Here is a 20,265-nt window from a genome sequence, read left to right as displayed (position 1 = left end):
ATTTAAAAAAAAAAATTTCGTGAAAATATCTGAAGAAAGCGAACCTAAGCTTGAAACGTGTTATAAAAATTTTTTAAAATAAAAATATGATAAAAGGCTAAAAACCTACAATTGTTGATGGCTACACTCTTTTATATATATCCAGGATATCATCCACTGCAGGACAATGCACTCTGCGGACTGTGACACAGACCACTCACTTGTGCGCTGTAAGCTTAAACTAAAGCCAAAGAAAATCCACCTGTCTTGCTCAAAACCACTTTCAACGCTCAATGTTCTTGCTACTAAGTCCAAGGAGAAATGCCAACATTTTCAAGCTTCAATACAATCCACCTTTGTCCAGTCTGCACCCCCTCAGGATGCTGCCTCTGCCTGGCTGCGGATTCGTGACACTATTGGAGTTTGCGCACTCTCCAGTTTTGGTAGACGTACAGTAAAGCAGCCGGACTGGTTCAGACACCACGCGGACACACTCCATCAAGCACTAGCAGAAAAGCGAGCGGCAAGACTGGCTGTGATGCAGGACCCCTCTCCTCAAGCTACTAGCCTCTGGAAGCAGAGCCGCTCAAAAGTGCAGCGCCTAACTCGAGAGGCTAAACACAACTATTGGAGTGACATCTCCAAGCGTGCTGAAGACTGCTCTGCCACCGGCAACACCGGTGGCATGTACCAAGCTCTGAAAGAGGCTCTAGGTCCTCCTGTGAAGAAATCATCTCCTTTGCGATCTCTGACCGGAGAACTACTCACCAATCCTGATGATCAGCTTGACCGTTGGGTGGAGCACTACAGCTCACTGTATGCTCAACCTGTAGCAGCTAGTGAGGCTGCTATAATAGCTGCTGTTCCCCAACTACCAGTCCTCCATGAGCTAGATTACGACATCACCATCGATGAAGTACACAAGACCATCAAGCTACTGAGGAACAACAAAGCCCCCGGCGTGGATGGGCTACCTTCAGAAATCTTCAGATGCGGTGGTGACTCACTAACTGAGGAACTCCATCATCTCTTCTCAATCTGCTGGAATGAAGGTACTATTCCCGATGAACTTCGTAACGCCAACATAGTTACCCTGTATAAGAACAAAGGGTTTCGCTGCGACTGCAACAACTACCGTGGCATATCTCTACTTTCCCAGCCTGGAAAGATCTATGCCCGCTTAGTCCTGCCACGTCTCCAGATTATTGCCAACAGAATTCTTCCTGAGAGTCAATGTGGCTTTCGACCTGGCCGCTCTACCACTGACATGATCTTTTCTGTTCGTCAGATCCAGGAGAAATGCATTGAGCAAGGCCGTCCTCTCTATGCAGTTTTCGTTGACTTGACGAAGGCCTTTGATTATGTTAGCAGATCAGGGCTATTTCTAGTCCTCCGTCTACTGGGCTGCCCTCCCAAACTCCTGAAAACCATACAAGAATTTCACGATCAGATGAAGGCTACAGTACAGTTTGAGGGCTCTCGTTCTAAAGAGTTCCCCATCTCTTGTGGTGTCAAGCAAGGCTGCGTGTTAGCTCCTACTCTGTTCGGAATATATTTCTCAGCTGTTCTGCGCCGAGCCTTCCCAAACCCAACTGGAGTGCTCCTTCACACTCGCAGTACTGGAGGCCTATTCAACCTGGCCAGGCTACGCTCAAAAACTATGGTTAACCGCGTACAGATCCGTGAACTCCTGTACGCTGATGATGCTGCCTTCATCGCCAACTCGGAGGTTGAGCTTCAGGCAATGTGCTCCTCCTTTGCTTCTGCCTGCGAGGAGTTTGGTCTCAAAATCAGCCTAGGCAAGACGGTGGTCTTTGCCCAGCCTGCTGGGCTTTCACCCATAATAACCGTAAACAATCATGTACTGTCAAACGTCACCAAGTTCACTTACTTGGGTTCTACAGTTGATAACACCAACAGTCTTGATTGTGAACTGGACTCCCGCATTGGAAAGGCATCAACAACTTTCGGCAGGCTTAGTGAGAGAGTCTGGAAGAACAAGTCCCTCTCGCTACACCTAAAGATCAAGGTTTACGAGGCCTGCATCCTCAGCACTCTCCTGTATGGCAGTGAGACTTGGTGCACCTACCGCCGACACGAACACCGTCTGAACGCCTTCCACTTCCGATGCCTGCGCACAATTCTTGGATTCACATGGAAGGATCATGTACCAAACACAGCTATCCTCTCCACGACCAAGAGTACTGACATGTACACAGTGCTGCGCATCCGTCGCTTACGTTGGGCTGGCCACACCTGCCGCATGGACGACAGCCGGCTACCAAAAGCACTTCTCTTTGGAGAGATAGCTGATGCCCCTCGCTGTGCTGGCAGGCCACGCCTCCGCTACAAGGATGTCCTGAAACGTGACCTCCAGGTCTTCGGCATCCCTCACAACACTTGGGAAACCTCTGCCGGCAACCGAGCAAAGTGGCAAGCTGCTATAAGATCTGGTGCCAAAAGATCCTGCCAGCAATACACAGACTTCCTGAACTGTAGAAGACTGAAGCGCCTTGCCAATCGTCGTCCTCGACGTTAAGGGCCTATGTATGTATATATATATATATATATATATATATATATATATATATATATATATATATATATATATATATATATATATATTAGTGTGGGGTCGATTAATCGGAATCGGAATCGGGAATCGAAAAAATTGGAAATTTTGGGGGTATCGGTATCAGAATCGGAAAAATTTGGGCCTATTTTCCGATGCCAACAACGATTCTTTTAATTGGCTTTTTTTATTTGATCTTCTTGAAAGAAAAAAAATATTCTACCGCTGATAGTAATACTAAAATAGTGAATATCTGTTGATTTTAACCTATTAGTAAAACTAAAATCGATAGATCATCTCCCATCCTGTATCCTTACGTTTAAGAAAAATATCTGCACATTTAACAGGTGTTTTTACGGTAATCGTGAAAAATAACAACTTTATAGTTAAATATGTAGAGATTTAGAAAGAATTGGAATTGGTAATTGTATTAGAATTGTGAATTTAATACGAAATCGGTAATTGTATCGGAATCGGTAAGAATACTGGAATCGTCTCATTCCTAATATATATATATATATATATATATATATATATATATATATATATATATATATATATATATATATATATATATATATTTGTTCTATCACACAAGAGTTAGGAACTATTGTATTTAGGGAAATAGAAAAAAGCAAGTACAAAAAAAAAAACGCCTTTACTTTATTTCCATAACGAGATTTTGATTCTTTTATTTTTTTCTTTCTACATGATTTTATGCTTTATTCTTTTCCTTATTTTTATTTTTAAAACTTTCCAGTTTGAGATGTTTTCTTTTTCTAGTTTATTATTTCTTTAATTTTTAACTTCATCAATTGAAATGTTATTTTATATGAGTGAAGGATAGTTGTGTTTAATTTTTAACTTCATCAATTGAAATGTTATTTTATATGAGTGAAGGATAGTTGTGTTTAATTTTTAACTTCATCGATTGAAATGTTATTTTATATGAGTGAAGGATAGTTGTGTTTCTGTTATCTTTGATAGATGCTGCACACTCGCTTTAACTAAAAAGAAGCGAAAAAATATTGTTAGCTTGAGATAAAATTTCACTAAAATATTATTGATTTTAAAAATGAGCACTTACTGGAAAACATAAGGGTGTTGAAGGGCTTCGTCTACAGTAATTCGTTTGTCTGGATTAAAATGCAGAAGTTTTTGAACAAGGTCGATAGCTTCAGAAGGGGCATCGGACAGGATTTTCGACAGACTTTTTCGAGGCCTATCAATAAAAATGAAACAATATGACATAAAAAAAAACACACAGATGAGAAAAACTGATGAACTGGTACACCAGAATACCATCTTAGATTATCAGTATGAAATCTTGGGCATACTGATTAACAGCCAAGATTGACTTGTGGCCTCTAGCTGTAATGTCCAAAGTTTATAAATAATTACATTGTTTTCTTTGAAAATTGTTATATAGTTGCAGTGAAACTGCAACAAAACTAGCCCCAACCCCACCCCTCCCAACAAACTGGGGACAGTTTGTAACACAAAAAATGGAAGGAAGGAAAAAAGGAATAAAAATAAGGCAAGACAGTCAGTAACCTGCAACAAGAGTTTCCAAGGATTCTCACCACCGTTTGTCCCCTTTTCTCCCCACGATCTCCTTTTATGCAGTCGAGAGGCGAGATTTTGCCCACAAGCCAAGAGAGTTTCCATGATTTTGTGAGACCGCCCAGTTATAAAACTGTGAGAGCCACCATCTTGATTCATTCCCTACGACAGCTTAACTCCACATGACGCACACATGTGTGGATGCTTTAATGATAAGCCACAATTTACCGTACACAGTTTACCCTCAAAGAATAAATATTTTTTCTAAATCTAATATATAAAAGGCTATCTATCTACTTGTCTATCTCCATATTTCCAAGCGCTATCTTCTCCGAAACTAAAAGTCGCAGAGCAGCGCTAGGGACCCCAAATGATTGGATTTCTTATGGACCATTCTTTTATGGGTCTTTAGCCGATTAAAATAGTTTTTAAGGGTAAAAAATAGGTCAAAATTGAAAAAATCCTTATACGTTTTGTACATTCATGTTAGTTTATTTTTAATTTTTAATTTTTAATCAGTTCATCTGCATATCATGTTGATACAGTAGTAACGTCACCAGCTTTGAAATCACGACTCTATAATAATATATACAAAATATGGACGAATTAAAATATCATATTTAAGCGTATTTTAGGTCCCCCACCCACTAGTTATATTATATAAATTATACATCCAAGGAAACACTAATCAAGAAAATAAAATACATACATACATACAGACAGATATTTGCCCTTATATAAATACCTAGCAGGGATAACCGACGTTGCCTGGGTCAATAAAAAATAACTAGGAATTAAATAGTATGTTTCTCTCCTCTCTCTAGCTGTCTTATTATCTTTCTTTCCCTCAATTATACCGTCCTTCCCCTCAACCCCCTTTTCATCCAACCCAACCCAACCCATTCCTCTCTCTGTTATTAATGTGTTAGAAAAAATGATGCAATTCATTTACTATAGCTTTCTCTTTTTAATGTAAGCATTTTTTCTAAACTTTAGATATTATAAATCCGGGTCAACGCTGATCAAGAAAATATAAAATTTGTAGGTCTTTTTTTTTTTTTTTAGTAATTTTCAACGTTTTTGTTGGACATAAAAATACGAACACACAGATGACTTCCCTTTTATACAATAGACTCACAGGCTACCCGGTGTTGCCTGATCATAAAAGATGCATAAATATTACATTTCAATTAATACAGATTTCTTATTTATTATAAATAGAAATACCGTAGGTATTAAATGTAACGTTAAATTCCTTAAAAAAAAAAATAAACAAAATGCAAAGAAACTGAGACATATCCATATAAATATCGTTTTTTTCTAAACAGTTCATTTCTTGTAAGTAAAATAAATACTTGAGCTGAGATCAAAACCAAAACCTAAAGACAGTGAGTCAAGTACGATAGCCATTAGGCCAGTTTGACACGCTCTTTAAAAGGTTTTTCAAACTTACTTAAGTAATTTGTCAAGTGAATGATTCACACATGCGCATTCGTAAAACAGTTGACAAGCGGATAATAATTCGATCACCCCCCTCACTTACCAATTTTTCAATTTTGACTCCTTGGCAGCCGTTTTTCCTGGATGAAAATCGATTAAAAGTTTTCCACATGTCTGAATATCTATATACCAAATTTCAAGAGTGTAGATCAAAAATTTGGTGAGTATATAGGTTAAGAAGTGTCATTACACACACATACACACATATTCACATGTATTAAATGACGACACTACCATTTATGGTACCACATCTAAGACAGTAAACGACCAAGTTCTCTCCAATTCTCTCTCCTCTGATCTTGAGCACGTAGTACAATGGGGAAAGGAGTGGCTGGTTACTTTTAATGCATCTAAAACCAAGCTTCTCTCTTTACATCATCAACATTCTAATCCACATTTGGCATCAATTGAAATGAATGGGTCTCGTCTTCAGGAGGCCTCAAGTTTTGACAAGCTTCTGGGCTTGACCATTACTCCTGATCTTAAATGGAACACGTACATCAAATCTGTTGCCAAGGCCGCTGGAAAAATGGTGGGATCTTTCTATCGATCCGGTAGATATCTCACTGCTGATGCTATTCTCTATCTATATAAGAGCCAGGTACGTCCAAGGATGGAATACTGTTGCCACATCTGGGCAGGAGCTGCTAGAAAGGACTTGTCCTGCCTTGATAGAGTTCAAAATAGACTTTGTAACCTCGTAGGAGATGTCCTATTCTCTTCCTTGCAACCTCTATCTCACAGAAGAGATGTTGCGAGTTTGTCTCTGATGTATCGTTATTTTCATGGAAAGTGTTCGACTGAGCTTCAATCTATGGTACCCCCCTCGCAAAACTTTCACAAGAAACACTCGTCTAGCTGTAAACACTATCAATAATTTCCCCCACTCTTTATCTGTGCCTAAACCTAAACGTAGATTCCATGAACAAAGCTTCTTTCTTAGAACTGCACGCCTGTGGAATTGTCTTCCGTTTTCCTGCTTTCCGGCTAACTACAATATGGTTGTGTTCAAGTCTAAAGTAAATAAGTTCTTGATGAGCCGTTCCACATAAGTTATCAAATTTACCAAATTTTCATTACTAATGATTACTATATTGTCCAATTTCTACTGTACACTCTTTAACCCTTATCCTTGAGTGGCCTCTGGGCCTTGATAATGTGGTGATGCCTATGTAAAAAAAAAAAAACCCATAAAATTCCTTTAAAAAATGAAGTGAGAAAACAGAAAGAAACTGAGACATGTGCATGCGAGTATTATGCTTTTTTTCTAAACAGTTCACTTCGTGTAAGTAAAAAATACTTGAGCTGAGATCCTAAAACCTAAAGGCAGTGAGTCAAGTACGATAACCAATATATCAGCTTTCCACGTATTAAAAAGTATTTCCAAACTTCGTGAAACAATTGACAAACAGATAAATATCTGATGACTCTTAAGTACCAATTTTTCAATTCTGACTCCTTAGCAACCCTTTTTTCTGGATGAAAACTGCTTAAAAAGTTTACCATATGTCTGAATTCTCTCTATACCGAATTTCAAGTTTGTAGACCAAAAATCCGTGTAATATTTAGGCACTCACATTCTCACTTTTATAGATATGTATATAATAGAGATTATATTTTTATGGCATGAGTTTTTGCTCTTTACTTGTAAGCTGGCAATCTTTTCTTGTCTTATAAAAGCCTAGAATAGTTTCTTGTCAACAGATTTCTAATAAATAAAATGACGTAAGTTGCCGTTATGAGTCAGAACCAATTGCATGGATTTCAACCAAAAATGATTGCATATAGGTTATTTAAAGTTAATCAAAGTCAACCATGAAACTCAGCTGTGATCGAATATCATGCCTATATATTTTTGCAACTGTGTTATGTATTGTTTGTCTCTACCGTAAACCGTCATACAGATATGCAGAAAGAATGTTGACACTGGCATCAATGTCTAAAACAAAAATCACTGGGGAATCATGAACAAAAATGATGGTCATGGGCGTCCTTGTTGATGTTAGAATTTTCACTGTTATTACCAAGTAATCACTTGATGTAAAATGGAATATAGTTTCATTGGAATATTAGCAAGTAATATGTCTTATCGGCTTTAATTACAAACTTTACCAAATTTGTTCCGTTCAAGGCAATTCCTATACTATTGCTTTATCGCATAATATATCATGTGTGTTGTTGAACATCCACAGTAGTAACAGGCCTGTCGGCCATCTTTAATTTCTCTCACTACGTGATTAGGGTCTCAGGCTAAAATGATGGTTACTATTTTGTGTGTATCCATGATTGACATACGCTATTAGAGTTGTTGGTATTTTTATTGACTTCGTTTCTGCATGTGTATCACTTGTGGTTTTTGTTGCTGGTTGTTATAAAGGGAAATAACCGAAAAGCAACGAGTTGTCTCCTCTGGATGAGAAGGGGGAAGACTTTTTCAAGATGGCTGACACAGCATTTCGCATAATCTGTTGCTCTAACGTTTTATTATTTTTCTGTTTAAAAAAAAATAATTTGATGCCAAATACGATGTCTTCTTGTAATTCCCACATTTAACAACCAGTTATATTCCGTGACGACATAACACTGGTGTAAGATGAAATTGCACAGACTTCCTTTTGTTCTATGCCTGCAGCTAGTTTGTGAGCAAGTTCAAGTTCCCTGACTTTGTATAATATTTGAGGGTAGAGTTATCGTTAAGCACCCTTATTCTAACCTTAGAAGATAAATGGCCTTGCAATGTCTGAGCCAACATTTTCTGGTCTGTACTCTATACATATGAATGCTAGAATTCTTAGTTTGACATAGTAAGAGTCCAAATTCTCGTTTTTATTTTACATCATGCATCGAAATTTGAAAATTTCGTATGGTATGTTTTTTTTTTTTTAAACATGGAATGGTTAGTTAGGATTTCTTCGCTGTTTCATATTGATTTGATTTTATTATCTTCCACTTTTCTGTTTGGCAATGAAATTATGAAATATATCGAAAACTACGTCTCCATCGTACTGTAAAAAGAGGGGGTTTTTCTTTTTTTTTTGTCAGTACCGTTTTCTAATGCAATAAACAAGTTTTCCAATTTATCTATCAATTTTTGCCAGCGAATGTCAATTGTATTTTGGTTGGAATTGATGCTGAAATTTGGGGGAGGGCAAATTGTTAGCCATGTTGCTTTTGAGATAAATAAACTTTCTTGTACAGATTTTCTTTTTTATGTGGTAGAGAAGGTGAGCTCGTCACTTCAATTCTCATCACTGGATATAATGTTGTAGACCGAAACGAAAGATGAAAAGAAAGAACAAAAGTGAAAAGATATACATGTGTTTACATTTTGTGTAATTGTTAAACTGATACGTTTTTTCCCCAAACGTATCTTTATTTCTGGAATCCTTACCGCGCATGCCCAGTAATCTCTTTATTTCTAATACGCAAAGGTAGGCAAGTCTACACTAAACGAACCGGGATTATTGACTATGAACTTAGCTATATGCCGGAGAGAAGAAAGATTGTATTTTCAATAGTTATCTTCCTTTCATTTTAATTGCGTTCTAATCGGTTTATTTGTTTATTTATTTTATGTCCGGCGTATTTCTTTTTCCTCAAGTGATTTTATATACCTTTTTCCCTATGTACAGTTTTCTTTTTATTTAATTTTGTGGGTGTATTTTTTGTAATCTAATACATTGAAAGGAAAAGCAAGTAAAATTGTTACCGCATGCAACCGTGTCCAGCTGTGAATGACAGCCAATAGTAAAGTATTTTACTGGCTTGGTCAATAAGAAGATAAGAAGTAGATAATTAAGGGAAGGGGGGGGTATTAAAACTAGTGAGAAATATAGAGACTAAAATAGACTAAATGGCAAGAATTTAAAGGAAAAGACAAAATGTGACTGAATTAGATAAGAAAAACAAAAAAGCAAAAAAGGAAAAGATTTATAAGATTATCTCCCTTCAGAGTTTCTTTGGACCGAAAACGTACAATAGAACCCCTAGATACGATGGCCCTAGGAAACGTTTTTTCAGGTTACGATGTGGAATGTTTCTCTGGACCCTGGTTAGGGTATTTGCCTCGCCTTACCGTGTTATTTATGACATTATTTCATTCTATACCTGTGTATTATTTACTGTACTGTATTTTGTAACTAATTTTTAATGCCGTATCCAGGGGTTCTACTGTGTTTCAGGAAATAATAAAAGAGAGCAGTGCGACTTCTAATGATAACATCTCTCAACTAAAACACCTTGTGTGGTTATTTTTAAATTATTCTAGCAATAATATATACATGGGAAATTCGTGTTGAATTCGTCAGATCACCAAAGTTAAGCAACATTGAGTCTGGTCAATATTAAAATGGGCGACCATTTAGGAATTCCAGCTGCTGTATATGCTCTCTGCTTATCTTGGCATTGTTTACAGTCAGTCTTGGGCTTCTTCTTGCCGCTGGACCCAAGCAATGCCAATTTAGGAGAGGTGTGGTTGGGAATTGCGCAATCCTTGCCTCACAATTACATGAGCAGCTACCCTTACAGGGATGTATATTATTAAAGAAACAGATAATTTAAAACAGGTCATTCATATTGCTTTGCTAACGGAAAAAAAATGTCTCCAAAAGTTTAGTTCTTGAATGTTCGAAAATGAAGAGAAACTTATATTAATTTCCAAATTGCACATTTTTTTTTTTTACAGAAGTAAAAGAAGACAAATGAGAGTATAAAGGATGTCTTGTCAAACACAACAAGCCGAGCATGCAGGGTCACTCTCCATGTATAAATAAGTCTGGAAAGAGAATTTCGAGAGTGACTTAGATATAGAAGAGGACTGCTATGTCAAGGAAGGTGAATGCTGTGAAAGTGAAACATACCTTGTGCAATGCATGTTATGCAAAGAGACTGTTTTCCTTGGTGTGCATTGTCATAATACGCTGAAGGCTGCAAGAAATTATGATTGTGATGAATCAACAAAAGAAGGCAAACTTGCCACACGCAAGTGGAATCCTTGGACCGAATGCTGTAAGTTTGTCATTGAAGGAAATGATGATTTTGACATTGGACATAGTGATCATGATGAAACTGTATGTTGGGAGTGTTAACTGCAGTGAGCCAAGTTATGTCTTTGATTAACATCAAAAATTGGATTTGAAAGGTTCTGAATAAAAAAGTTACTTTCACCATGACTAATGTTTGTGTAAAATTTCAAAAAATTTAAGCAATGGTTATCGATAAAAGTGCAAACAAATGAATGGACAAATGATTTGGGGGCATATGTACTCCTATAATGGAGCAAACAGAGTTATCCTGGAAAATCCGTTCTGGCAAAAATTTATTTTCACCATGACTAATGTTTGTGCAAACTTTCAAAAAAAAATCCAAGGCGTGGTTATTGAAAAAAGTGCGAACAACTGAATGGAGGAACGGACGAATGGGAGTGAATTACTAGGTCCAATCCCTCCTTTGTCAGGGGATGAACGAAAATGTCATTTTCATGATGCACAAGAAACAGAGGAATGCTTAATTTAGCAAATTATTGAAGGAACCCAACATATGGAATTACAAGACAGCTTCTAGCTAAAAGGAGAAAAATTGACGCTTTAAATGGTTCTTCATGATTGCAGAGCACATGAAACTATTGACTAAAATTCAAAAGAGAAGATGCTAGGATATTGGTGCTATCAAACACTAGCCTGATCATATTCCTTTTGCGATATGTGAAAGGAATTATCTCAGCATGTGGATGCAAGAACCATTGACCACGGATGTGTTTGACCAAAAGGAAAAATATGAAAGCAGCAAATGATAAAAACAAACCTGGTAATCGTACATAAAAGGAGGGATTTACTCTTAAACACACTGGAAGTTGGCACACGCGTCTCTCAATTTAGGTAACATTGAATCGATACAATTTTCAATTATATTTTATGTTTATTTTTTAAACTTAATTAAACATAGTTATTTAAAAAGATATGCGAGTAAAAAAAATTAATAAAAAAAGTTTATGTATTTTTATATATTTTTATAAATTTTATAAATTTTTTGTTAATATATTTTTCAAACATATTTAGATTTTGCTTTTTTTTTTTCAAATGTAGTTAGTTTTTTTTATAAACCTGCGTAATCTATTACAATTTTTTTAGCAATTATTTTTTATTGCAAATAACTATGTGGATTTAAGTTAATATGTTATATATTTTGTAAAACTATTTAACTATTTTAAAAATATATTTATTGACAGAAACATGAAAAAATATTAATGTGTCACAATTTTATCAGTTTAAAAATAGTTTAACATTTAAAAAATGTGAATATTTCACAAATGTTAAAAACACTACATTCAAACAACATTATAAGCACAAATAGATTATGCAGGTTTAAATAATAAAACTAACTATATTTAAAAGAAAAATCCAAAACACAAAACCCAAATACGTTTGAAAAAATATATTAACAAAAAATTTATAAAATTTATAAAAATATATGAAAATACATAAACTTTTTTATCAATTGTTTTTTTGTTTTTTTTTAATCGCATATTTTTTTATGCGATTAAAGAATAAAAGAATAATTGATAAAGAAGTTTACATATTTTTATATATTTTTATTATAAGGGGGTGAAAAAAAATAAACATAAAATATAATTGAAAATTGTATCGATTCTGTGCTTCCATACTTAAATTGAGAGACGCGTATGCCAACTTCCGGTGTGTTTAAAAGTTAGCGTCTCCTTTTATGCACCATTACCCAAACCTGAAAATATCAAAGACGCACTCATCAAGGAGTAAGAAATCAGCAGCAGCCAAAACAACAAAAAAGAATCGCATTTATATGAAGACAACAAACTTTGAGCAACATAAATAAACTAAAAAGGATTTGCGAACTGAAGAATTAATACCATTGGATGTCACCCTTCTCAACAATTTGAGGGCCAAATTAGACACAAGAACTGAAAGAAAATACTCACCTACATGTTTTCCTACAAATGTTTCTGAAGAAAGTCAACATGGCTATTCGCTTCCTGGCATAGCACACAATGACACAGTTGAATAATGCTGACATTCCTCAATTGGGATCTATCTAATAGGCTCCCATTGGTTTGGGTAAACCATGGGTGATAAATCCTTTGAACGAGAGTCTTCACAATAAGATATGGAGGACAGGTTCTTGCCCACACAGCACGTCCCCCCTCTCCACATTGTTGATAGATCCAAAGAAACATCAAAGCTGATACAGTTTGGCACCAATATTTTTGCAAGGATTGGTAGAATAAAATTGTAGGAAATAATGAACTGTCTTAGGGACTCCATACTGGATTTTACCTCAAGGTTTTCTCTTGAAACCTTTTTCATTGATAGATTTAAATTCAGAGTTTACCTTCTCTTACATGGACTAAGCAAAGGTCTATATGATGTGAAATAATTTTTAAAAATCATGGGAGTGTGTGGTTTAAAAATATAAAGGCATTAATTTGCATAAGAAAGAAGTGGTTGCGTTAAGCTAATACTGTTGGATAGTGGGGTTCTGTATAACTTGGAGGTGTGTATCGCGAGTGTATATAAAACAGGGATGTATAGTCATCTACATAATGTTTGTTGTGTGTGTGTTTGTACATTTATAACACATATGATAAGCAGATATATCTACCTTCAACAACAGTTCAACAAACAAGACATATAACATTTTATCCAGAAACATACGAACCATCTTCTGGGGAATTATATCTTGCCAAACAGGAAAACATTACCTTCATTCATCTGGGGATCTTGGTTGATGAACCAGCTAAAACTGAAATGAACATCTATCAAAAAAAAACGGCTGGAAGGTTCCAGTTATATTTTCGGACAGCTTTTATTTCAAACGTTTTTGTGTTGGAAGATTGCACGCATCTTTAGATCCTGCATTTACCCATACATTAAAGGTCCTGATTCCAACCTCTAACTCTCTTTGTCCATCAAACTCTCTCTCTCTTTAATCTTTTAACCCATAACTCTGCTTGAATATAGTCAAACTAATCCTTGCTATGACCTAATTCAACTCACATCTTTTAACATGTGACTTTTGAATCACGTTTTTCTATCTGTTATTTTAGAAACCTTATTTGTTTAGTATTTTAACACTCAACTCTCAAGACTGCATTCCTGGTTTGAAAACCTATTTTGTTTATCCACCGTATTCTTTCCTTGCTTGTCTCTAAGTTAACCTAAATATTTTACTAAAAATTCATTTCTTTCTAAACATTCTCTCGTCATACCTTTTTCTTATGTTTATTATCTAACATTTTACTTTTCAATAATAATAGTCAATTTTCTAAATCGACTATCAGCAAAGCAATTCGATGTCACCCTGGCATAATCTAACAATCCAGTTCGGCACCAATGTCTTTGCAGGAAGTGGTAGAATAAAGTTGTAAGTAATGATGAATCACTCCAGATTTTTCCTCAAGGCTTACTCCTGAAGTCATTCCCATTGTGGATATTTTACAAGGTAGGGGAGGTTTGAAATCAAGGTTTATCTTCCCCTAGATGGCCTGCATTCTAGGACTGACGAACTCCACCTATCCAAAATTTATCAACCGACACTGTGCATATAATGGCAACTGGATGACAGTAAAATGTTTTGTAGTCATCTTGAAAAAAAAAACATATTCATCTCTCAGATGAAATTGATGAGTTTCTGTTGAATAATCCTAGAAACAAAGAATACCCAAATAAACTCCACCAAAGATTGTAAAGACAAGTATCCTGATCAATTTGAAAAGACAAAACTAAGTAAACTTTTTTATCAATTCTATAGCAACAAGCAATGAAGGTTGATGTTAAAATTATACTAAATATTTGAACGTTCCTTTATCACCCTTTAAAACTGATCTAGCACGGCAAGTTTAATTCTGAACAGAATTGGTTAATTCATCTGTTGTAATGGTGTAGGTTTATGATTGTGAATCAAGATCAGGCAGTGTAATTTATTAAAGCGATTGCTTTAGTCCGGCATAATAATCATCTAAAAATAAAAATCAAGGAAGATAATTCATATAAATTGAGGAATAAGACAGGAGTTATTAAAAATGTGAAAACAAATAAAAATTAAAAACGAAAATGAATTCACTACATCTCAGGCAACGTCGGGTAGACAGTAAATAAATCAGCTGATCTCACCTGATTGAAGCTTTTTCTAAAATGGACGCTCCATAGGCAGAACGGATACTTTCAATATCTAAAACAAAAAGAAACAATTTTTCATTTGAAAAAACATTTTTTCATAAACAATTGCATGATTTATTAAAACAAATCTATCATAAATAATATATTTTAAGATATTTTTATGAGAAAACTAAACAACTCTACTCGAAGTTGCCCGGGTATGTATTTGCTTTCTCCACCAGAGAGAAGTTTGCAAAAAAATCTTTATTGTTTTTGATTTTAGTAGTGAAAAAAAAATAGAAGTGTTACATTTTTTGTTGGTTTGGTTGACGGTATATAAAATGTTATATTTGCAAAAGAAAAAAAAATGGGGATGGAAGAAATATGAAAACTAAGTTTACAAAATATCTAATTAATTTATCCATGGTGATATGCTGCATCCCATTTCTCGATTCAATTTTCAACCATAACTGGGTAAAATTGTTAATTTTATTTTATTCTTAGTTATTATCGCCCGTAGTAAAGATTGAACCCTCAACCTCAGATACATTAATTATTAACCATCGCCTTACATCCAGTGCATAAAATGTTATTTTTTATTTTTTATTATTAGAGTTTGTTTTAATTTGAAATAATTTAAAATATTTCCATCGATTTATGCAATTTAATTATCTTTCAATGTAAAAAAAGTAACTACTGAGGAAGAGAAACTAATCTAGAAAAATAAAGATTCAGTTAAAGTAGGTAATTCTAGTTAGTTCAAGGATTATAACTTTAACAACCAAAAGAAGAAAACATGTTAGAATAAATAAATAAAATGTTATAAAATATAAGTAGAAATATTCTAAATAAACTGTATGTTTTTGCATTATTTTATGAAGACAAGAAATAAAGATATATATATATATATATATATATATATATATATATATATATATATATATATATATATATATATATATATATATAAAATATCTTAATTGTGAACAAACAACGTATTAATATAAGTAGCACTGTCGACCATATTGTTTTTTTTTCTTTCTATATTCTCATGAATAAACTGCTGCTAAACAGTTCTCCTCAACTCAAGGAAGTTGGCTCTCCAACTTGATGAAATCTGTTAATATGTTACATATTCACTGTGGCCGGTTGTTTAAAATGCGTTTGTCCAGTCTATATAAGTGTAAACATCTACTTGTGTCGTTGGTACAAATATATACACACACTAACAGCAAAGTAAAAAGCACGACATAGTTGATATACAAAAAATATATTGCTTTTATTTCACACCGACAAATCAGCTTTTGATTATAAATTTATATTCTGTGTTTTGACGTTTCTGAAAGGCATGTGATGTAGTGTGTAGTTAGTTGGGTAGTGAAGAAATAATGACGAGCCTTGCTCTCTCTGACCAACTGACTACATTTTTCTTTGTCATGATTTTATATATAAAAGCATTTTTTCCTATTGGAATATTTAATATTTTCTTTGTCTATTGTTTTGATCTTTGACCGATATCCTCTCACATATTTCTGGGTCAAATTATGCATTCCATTAGACAATGGTGGAAAGTCCTGTATTCTTCACATTGAATCCATTTGCGTGTGTGCAACCCATTGAATATTTTTTTTTCCCGGGGTTGCCAGCTAATATCTAACAAATGGTTGCAAATGCAATGGACTTGTAGCTCATTAGCTAGGATACCATAAGTCAATTCTTTGGAAATAAAACCATTTATAAAAACTCAGCGAACGTCTCCTTGTGTCCTCTTTTTATCATGAAAAGAAGCTTATTTCTATAGCCACCACTAGACAAAATAGTGACAAAGGAGAGAATAAATAGCCCATGCACATATGTATAAAGAACTTTATTTTCTTATGAAAAATGTTACACCTTTTTGGACTAAGTTAATTATATAAGTAATGAAGATTACTCTAGAAGTGTAAGCCATTTTGAGTTTCAGAACAGTTTCAGATGGTTCGCTGTAACACACAAGTCCTGGGAGGTGACTTGTTTGTAGTAGACAGTTGCACAGAACTAAATATTCTTACCGTGTCGAAACCCGGGAAAAGAACATGTGAAATTGCTCCAGAAAAGGTTTAATATTTATGAAGCAATTCTGGTTTCTGATTGGTTGGTAGCAGAACGTGAATTAATTTGATTCGTCAGTTCTTAGCAGCATCGTTTATAAATAGAATCTTCCGACTGTGTGGGATCATACCCCATCAATCTCAAAATATTGCAACATCCTCCCTATTTTTTATAATGGGGAAGTCCCTTGTGTTTGTTCTGCTCAAAAATAAATATATATTTTTATATTTACTTAGACATAACAAAAATTAGAAATCATTTGGATCTTAGAATTTTAGCATTTAAAAAGACGCCATTTTTAATTTTGTTCAAATGTCAAAAAGGAAAATTACAAATTTTTTTTTTTTTTCTCTCTAAGCAAAAGTATTAGTAGGTTAAAGTGTTAATACAAATAAAAATGGATACAGTTTAACGTCTTGTCCAGGACTAATTTTTTTTATTTATTTATTTATTTATTTTTTTTTTTTTGATATATAGAAATCTATATAGTCTAAGCATTACCCCTAGGGGTTTCCGCTGATATTCATGCAAAAAAGTAAGAGCCTTCTCATAAGTGGAACTTCTGTTCTTTAGTTCCTTTTAAATAACGTATGAATTGTTTAGCTCTGTTTAAATCCTTCCTTGTCGGTCGTGATAATTTTTGTGACAGTTTTGTTACTGTATAGCATATGTCGGGCCTGGTTGCAGTCATTAAATATATAAGACTACCTATAATTTCGCGATATTGTGTGTCATTTATTATTTCAGATTCTAAATATTCTTACCATGTCGAAACCCGGGAAAAGAACATGTGAAATTGCTCCAGAAAAGGTTTAATATTTATGAAGCATTTCTGGTTTCTGATTGGTTGGTAGCAGAACGTGAATTAATTTGATTCGTCAGTTCTTAGCAGCATCGTTTATAAATAGAATCTTCCGACTGTGTGGGATCATACCCCATCAATCTCAAAATATTGCAACAATCACTTTTTATTCCACAACATTTTAACAAAAAATTATTGCTGATAGTAAAAATTCTGTAAAACCCATAAGCTAACATGATTTCGTTGCTTGAAAATCAAGTGACGAAGGAGCACCATTTTACATTAGACTAACATAGGAAACTACACCCCTGCTAAAAACTGAACAAAAAATAGGGAGAGAGAAGAGATTCGACCTATGCCTTAACCAAATGATTGAATAGCATTGAAAATTAACTCACCATCTTTTGTTGGGGGGTTGATGATACTCATGATGTGTTCAATTTGGTTGAGACTAGATGTACCAGGAAACAATGGTTTGCCCAACAACATTTCTCCAAGTATACAACCCAAGCTCCACATATCCACACCTTTTGTATACCTGACGTTGTAAAAAATAAAAAAATAAAAAATAATCTGACGTTTTAAAAAATTAAAAAAAACATAACCTAACGTTTTTAGAAATTAAAAAAAAAACATAACCTGGCGTTTTTAAAAATTAAAAAAAAACATAACCTGACGTTTTAACAAAATTTACAAAAAAAAAACATGAACTGATGATTTTTACAAAATTAAAAAAAAACATAACCTGACGTTTTTTAAAAAATTAATAAAAAAACATAACCTGACGTTTTTTAAAAAATTAAAAAAAAAACATAACCTGACGTTTTTTAAAAAATTAAAAAAAAAAACATAACCTGACGTTTTTTAAAAAATTTAAAAAAAAAACATAACCTGACGTTTTAAAACAATTTTTAAATGAAACATAATCTGACGTTTTAAAAATTTTTTTAATGAAACATAATCTGACGTTTAAAAATTTAAAAAAAAACATAACTTAACGTTTTTAAAAAAAATTTTTAAAACATAATCTGACGTTTTAAAAATTTTTTTAAATGAAACATAATCTGACGTTTAAAAATTAAAAAAAAAAAACATAACTTAACGTTTTTAAAAAAATTTTAAAAAACATAATCTGACGTTTTAAAAATTAAAAAAAAAAACATACATTGACGTTTTTAAAAATTAAAAAAAAACATAACCTGACGTTTTAACGAAATTTACAAAAAAAACATGATCTGATGATTTAAAAATTTAAAAAAAAACATAACCTGACGTTTTTAAAAATTTACAAAAAAACATGGCCTGACGTTTAATAAAACATAACCTGACGTTTTTAAAAATTAAAAAAAAAAAACATAAGCTGATGTTTTAAAAATCTTTTTGAAAACATGACCTTACGTTTTAAACAATTAAAAAACATAACCTGACGTTTTTAAAAATTTTAAAAACATAACCTGATGTTTTAAAAAAATTAAAAAAAAACATAACCTGACGTTTTTAAAAATTAAAAAAAAACATGACCTGATGTTTAAAAAAACATGACTTGACTTTTGAACACACAATTCTATGCACATCAAAATACATTTCTTTGTATGTAGCGGGACAAGTACTAATAACGCACATGTAGGGAACTGCAATTATTAAACCGGTGACAAACTATGAAATGTTAGCTGTTAGTTTGATGACCTTGTCCATTGCAGGTGTTGTCATTGTCGTTGTTATTGTTGCTGTATAGTTTCTGTATCCTGCTATGCTTGTTGCATTAGTTGCCGTTAGTACACACAAGACACCATAATGAAGAAGAAAATGTACAATTAGATTTTGGTTGTAAAAAAAGAGAAAAGGTTTCTTTCGTGCTTGTTATATTTATATGAACTTCTTTTCAAATAAATAAATGCGGCAGTACCTCGGGGGTCTATCCTTGGACCTTTATTATTCCTGATATTCATAAATGACTTCCCTGATAAAATTGTTTCGGATATATCTGTACGTGATGTTGCCAAGCTAATCAAAAACCTTGATTCGAGTAAAGCAACTGGCCCTGACGGTATTCCAATTATAGTACTCAAAAAACTTCAACCTGAACTAGCGCCCATACTTACAAAACTGTTTAAACGTTGTCTTAAGGAGAATAGTTTCCCATCTCCCTGGAAAATCTCATCAGTACGCCCTGTATTTAAGAATTCAGGTGATCGCTCATCCCCCTCTCAGTACAGGCCAATAAGTCTCCTGTGCGTCATGAGTAAGTTGCTGGAATCTGTGTTAAATACAGAAGTAATCAACCATCTCAACAAAAATAACCTTCTTAGTGACACTCAATATGGTTTCCGTTCTGCTAGATCTACAGCACATGTGCTTACAGTTATATCTCATAGGATTAGCAAATCTCTCGATGGTGGCAATCTTTCTAGGGCAATTGCTCTTGACATATCTAAAGCCTTTGATAGGGTATGGCATAAAGGTTTACTTCATAAAATCGCTAGCTATGGTATAGCTGGAAAAGTCTTCTCAATTATTAAATCATTTCTTTCTGATAGGTTCATAAGAGTAGTAGTTGAGGGGCAAAAATCAGAAGCTCACAGTATTAATGCCGGTGTCCCTCAGGGATCCATCCTGGGCCCAACTCTTTT

At 34.0% G+C, this 20,265-nt stretch overlaps 1 protein-coding gene across 1 annotated transcript in view; it reads right to left on the bottom strand.

Annotated features, from left to right (window-relative positions):
• Window positions 1-20,265, bottom strand: part of LOC145279621 (extracellular signal-regulated kinase 2-like) — a 97,195-nt gene that overhangs the window by 33,413 nt on the left and 43,517 nt on the right. Inside the window, exons 6-8 of the mRNA XM_080130831.1 lie at window positions 18,034-18,173; window positions 14,758-14,815; window positions 3,639-3,773 (exon numbers count right to left, since the gene is read on the bottom strand). Coding sequence (XP_079986957.1) covers window positions 3,639-3,773; window positions 14,758-14,815; window positions 18,034-18,173 — 333 coding nt within the window. The remainder of the gene's footprint in view (window positions 1-3,638; window positions 3,774-14,757; window positions 14,816-18,033; window positions 18,174-20,265) is intronic.

Source organism: Euprymna scolopes, chromosome 7 (genome assembly GCF_053919585.1).
Source record: "Euprymna scolopes isolate OS-2025 chromosome 7, ASM5391958v1, whole genome shotgun sequence".
NCBI classification, from domain to species: Eukaryota; Metazoa; Mollusca; class Cephalopoda; order Sepiida; family Sepiolidae; genus Euprymna; species Euprymna scolopes.
This window is presented reverse-complemented; position numbering and strand designations above follow the sequence as displayed.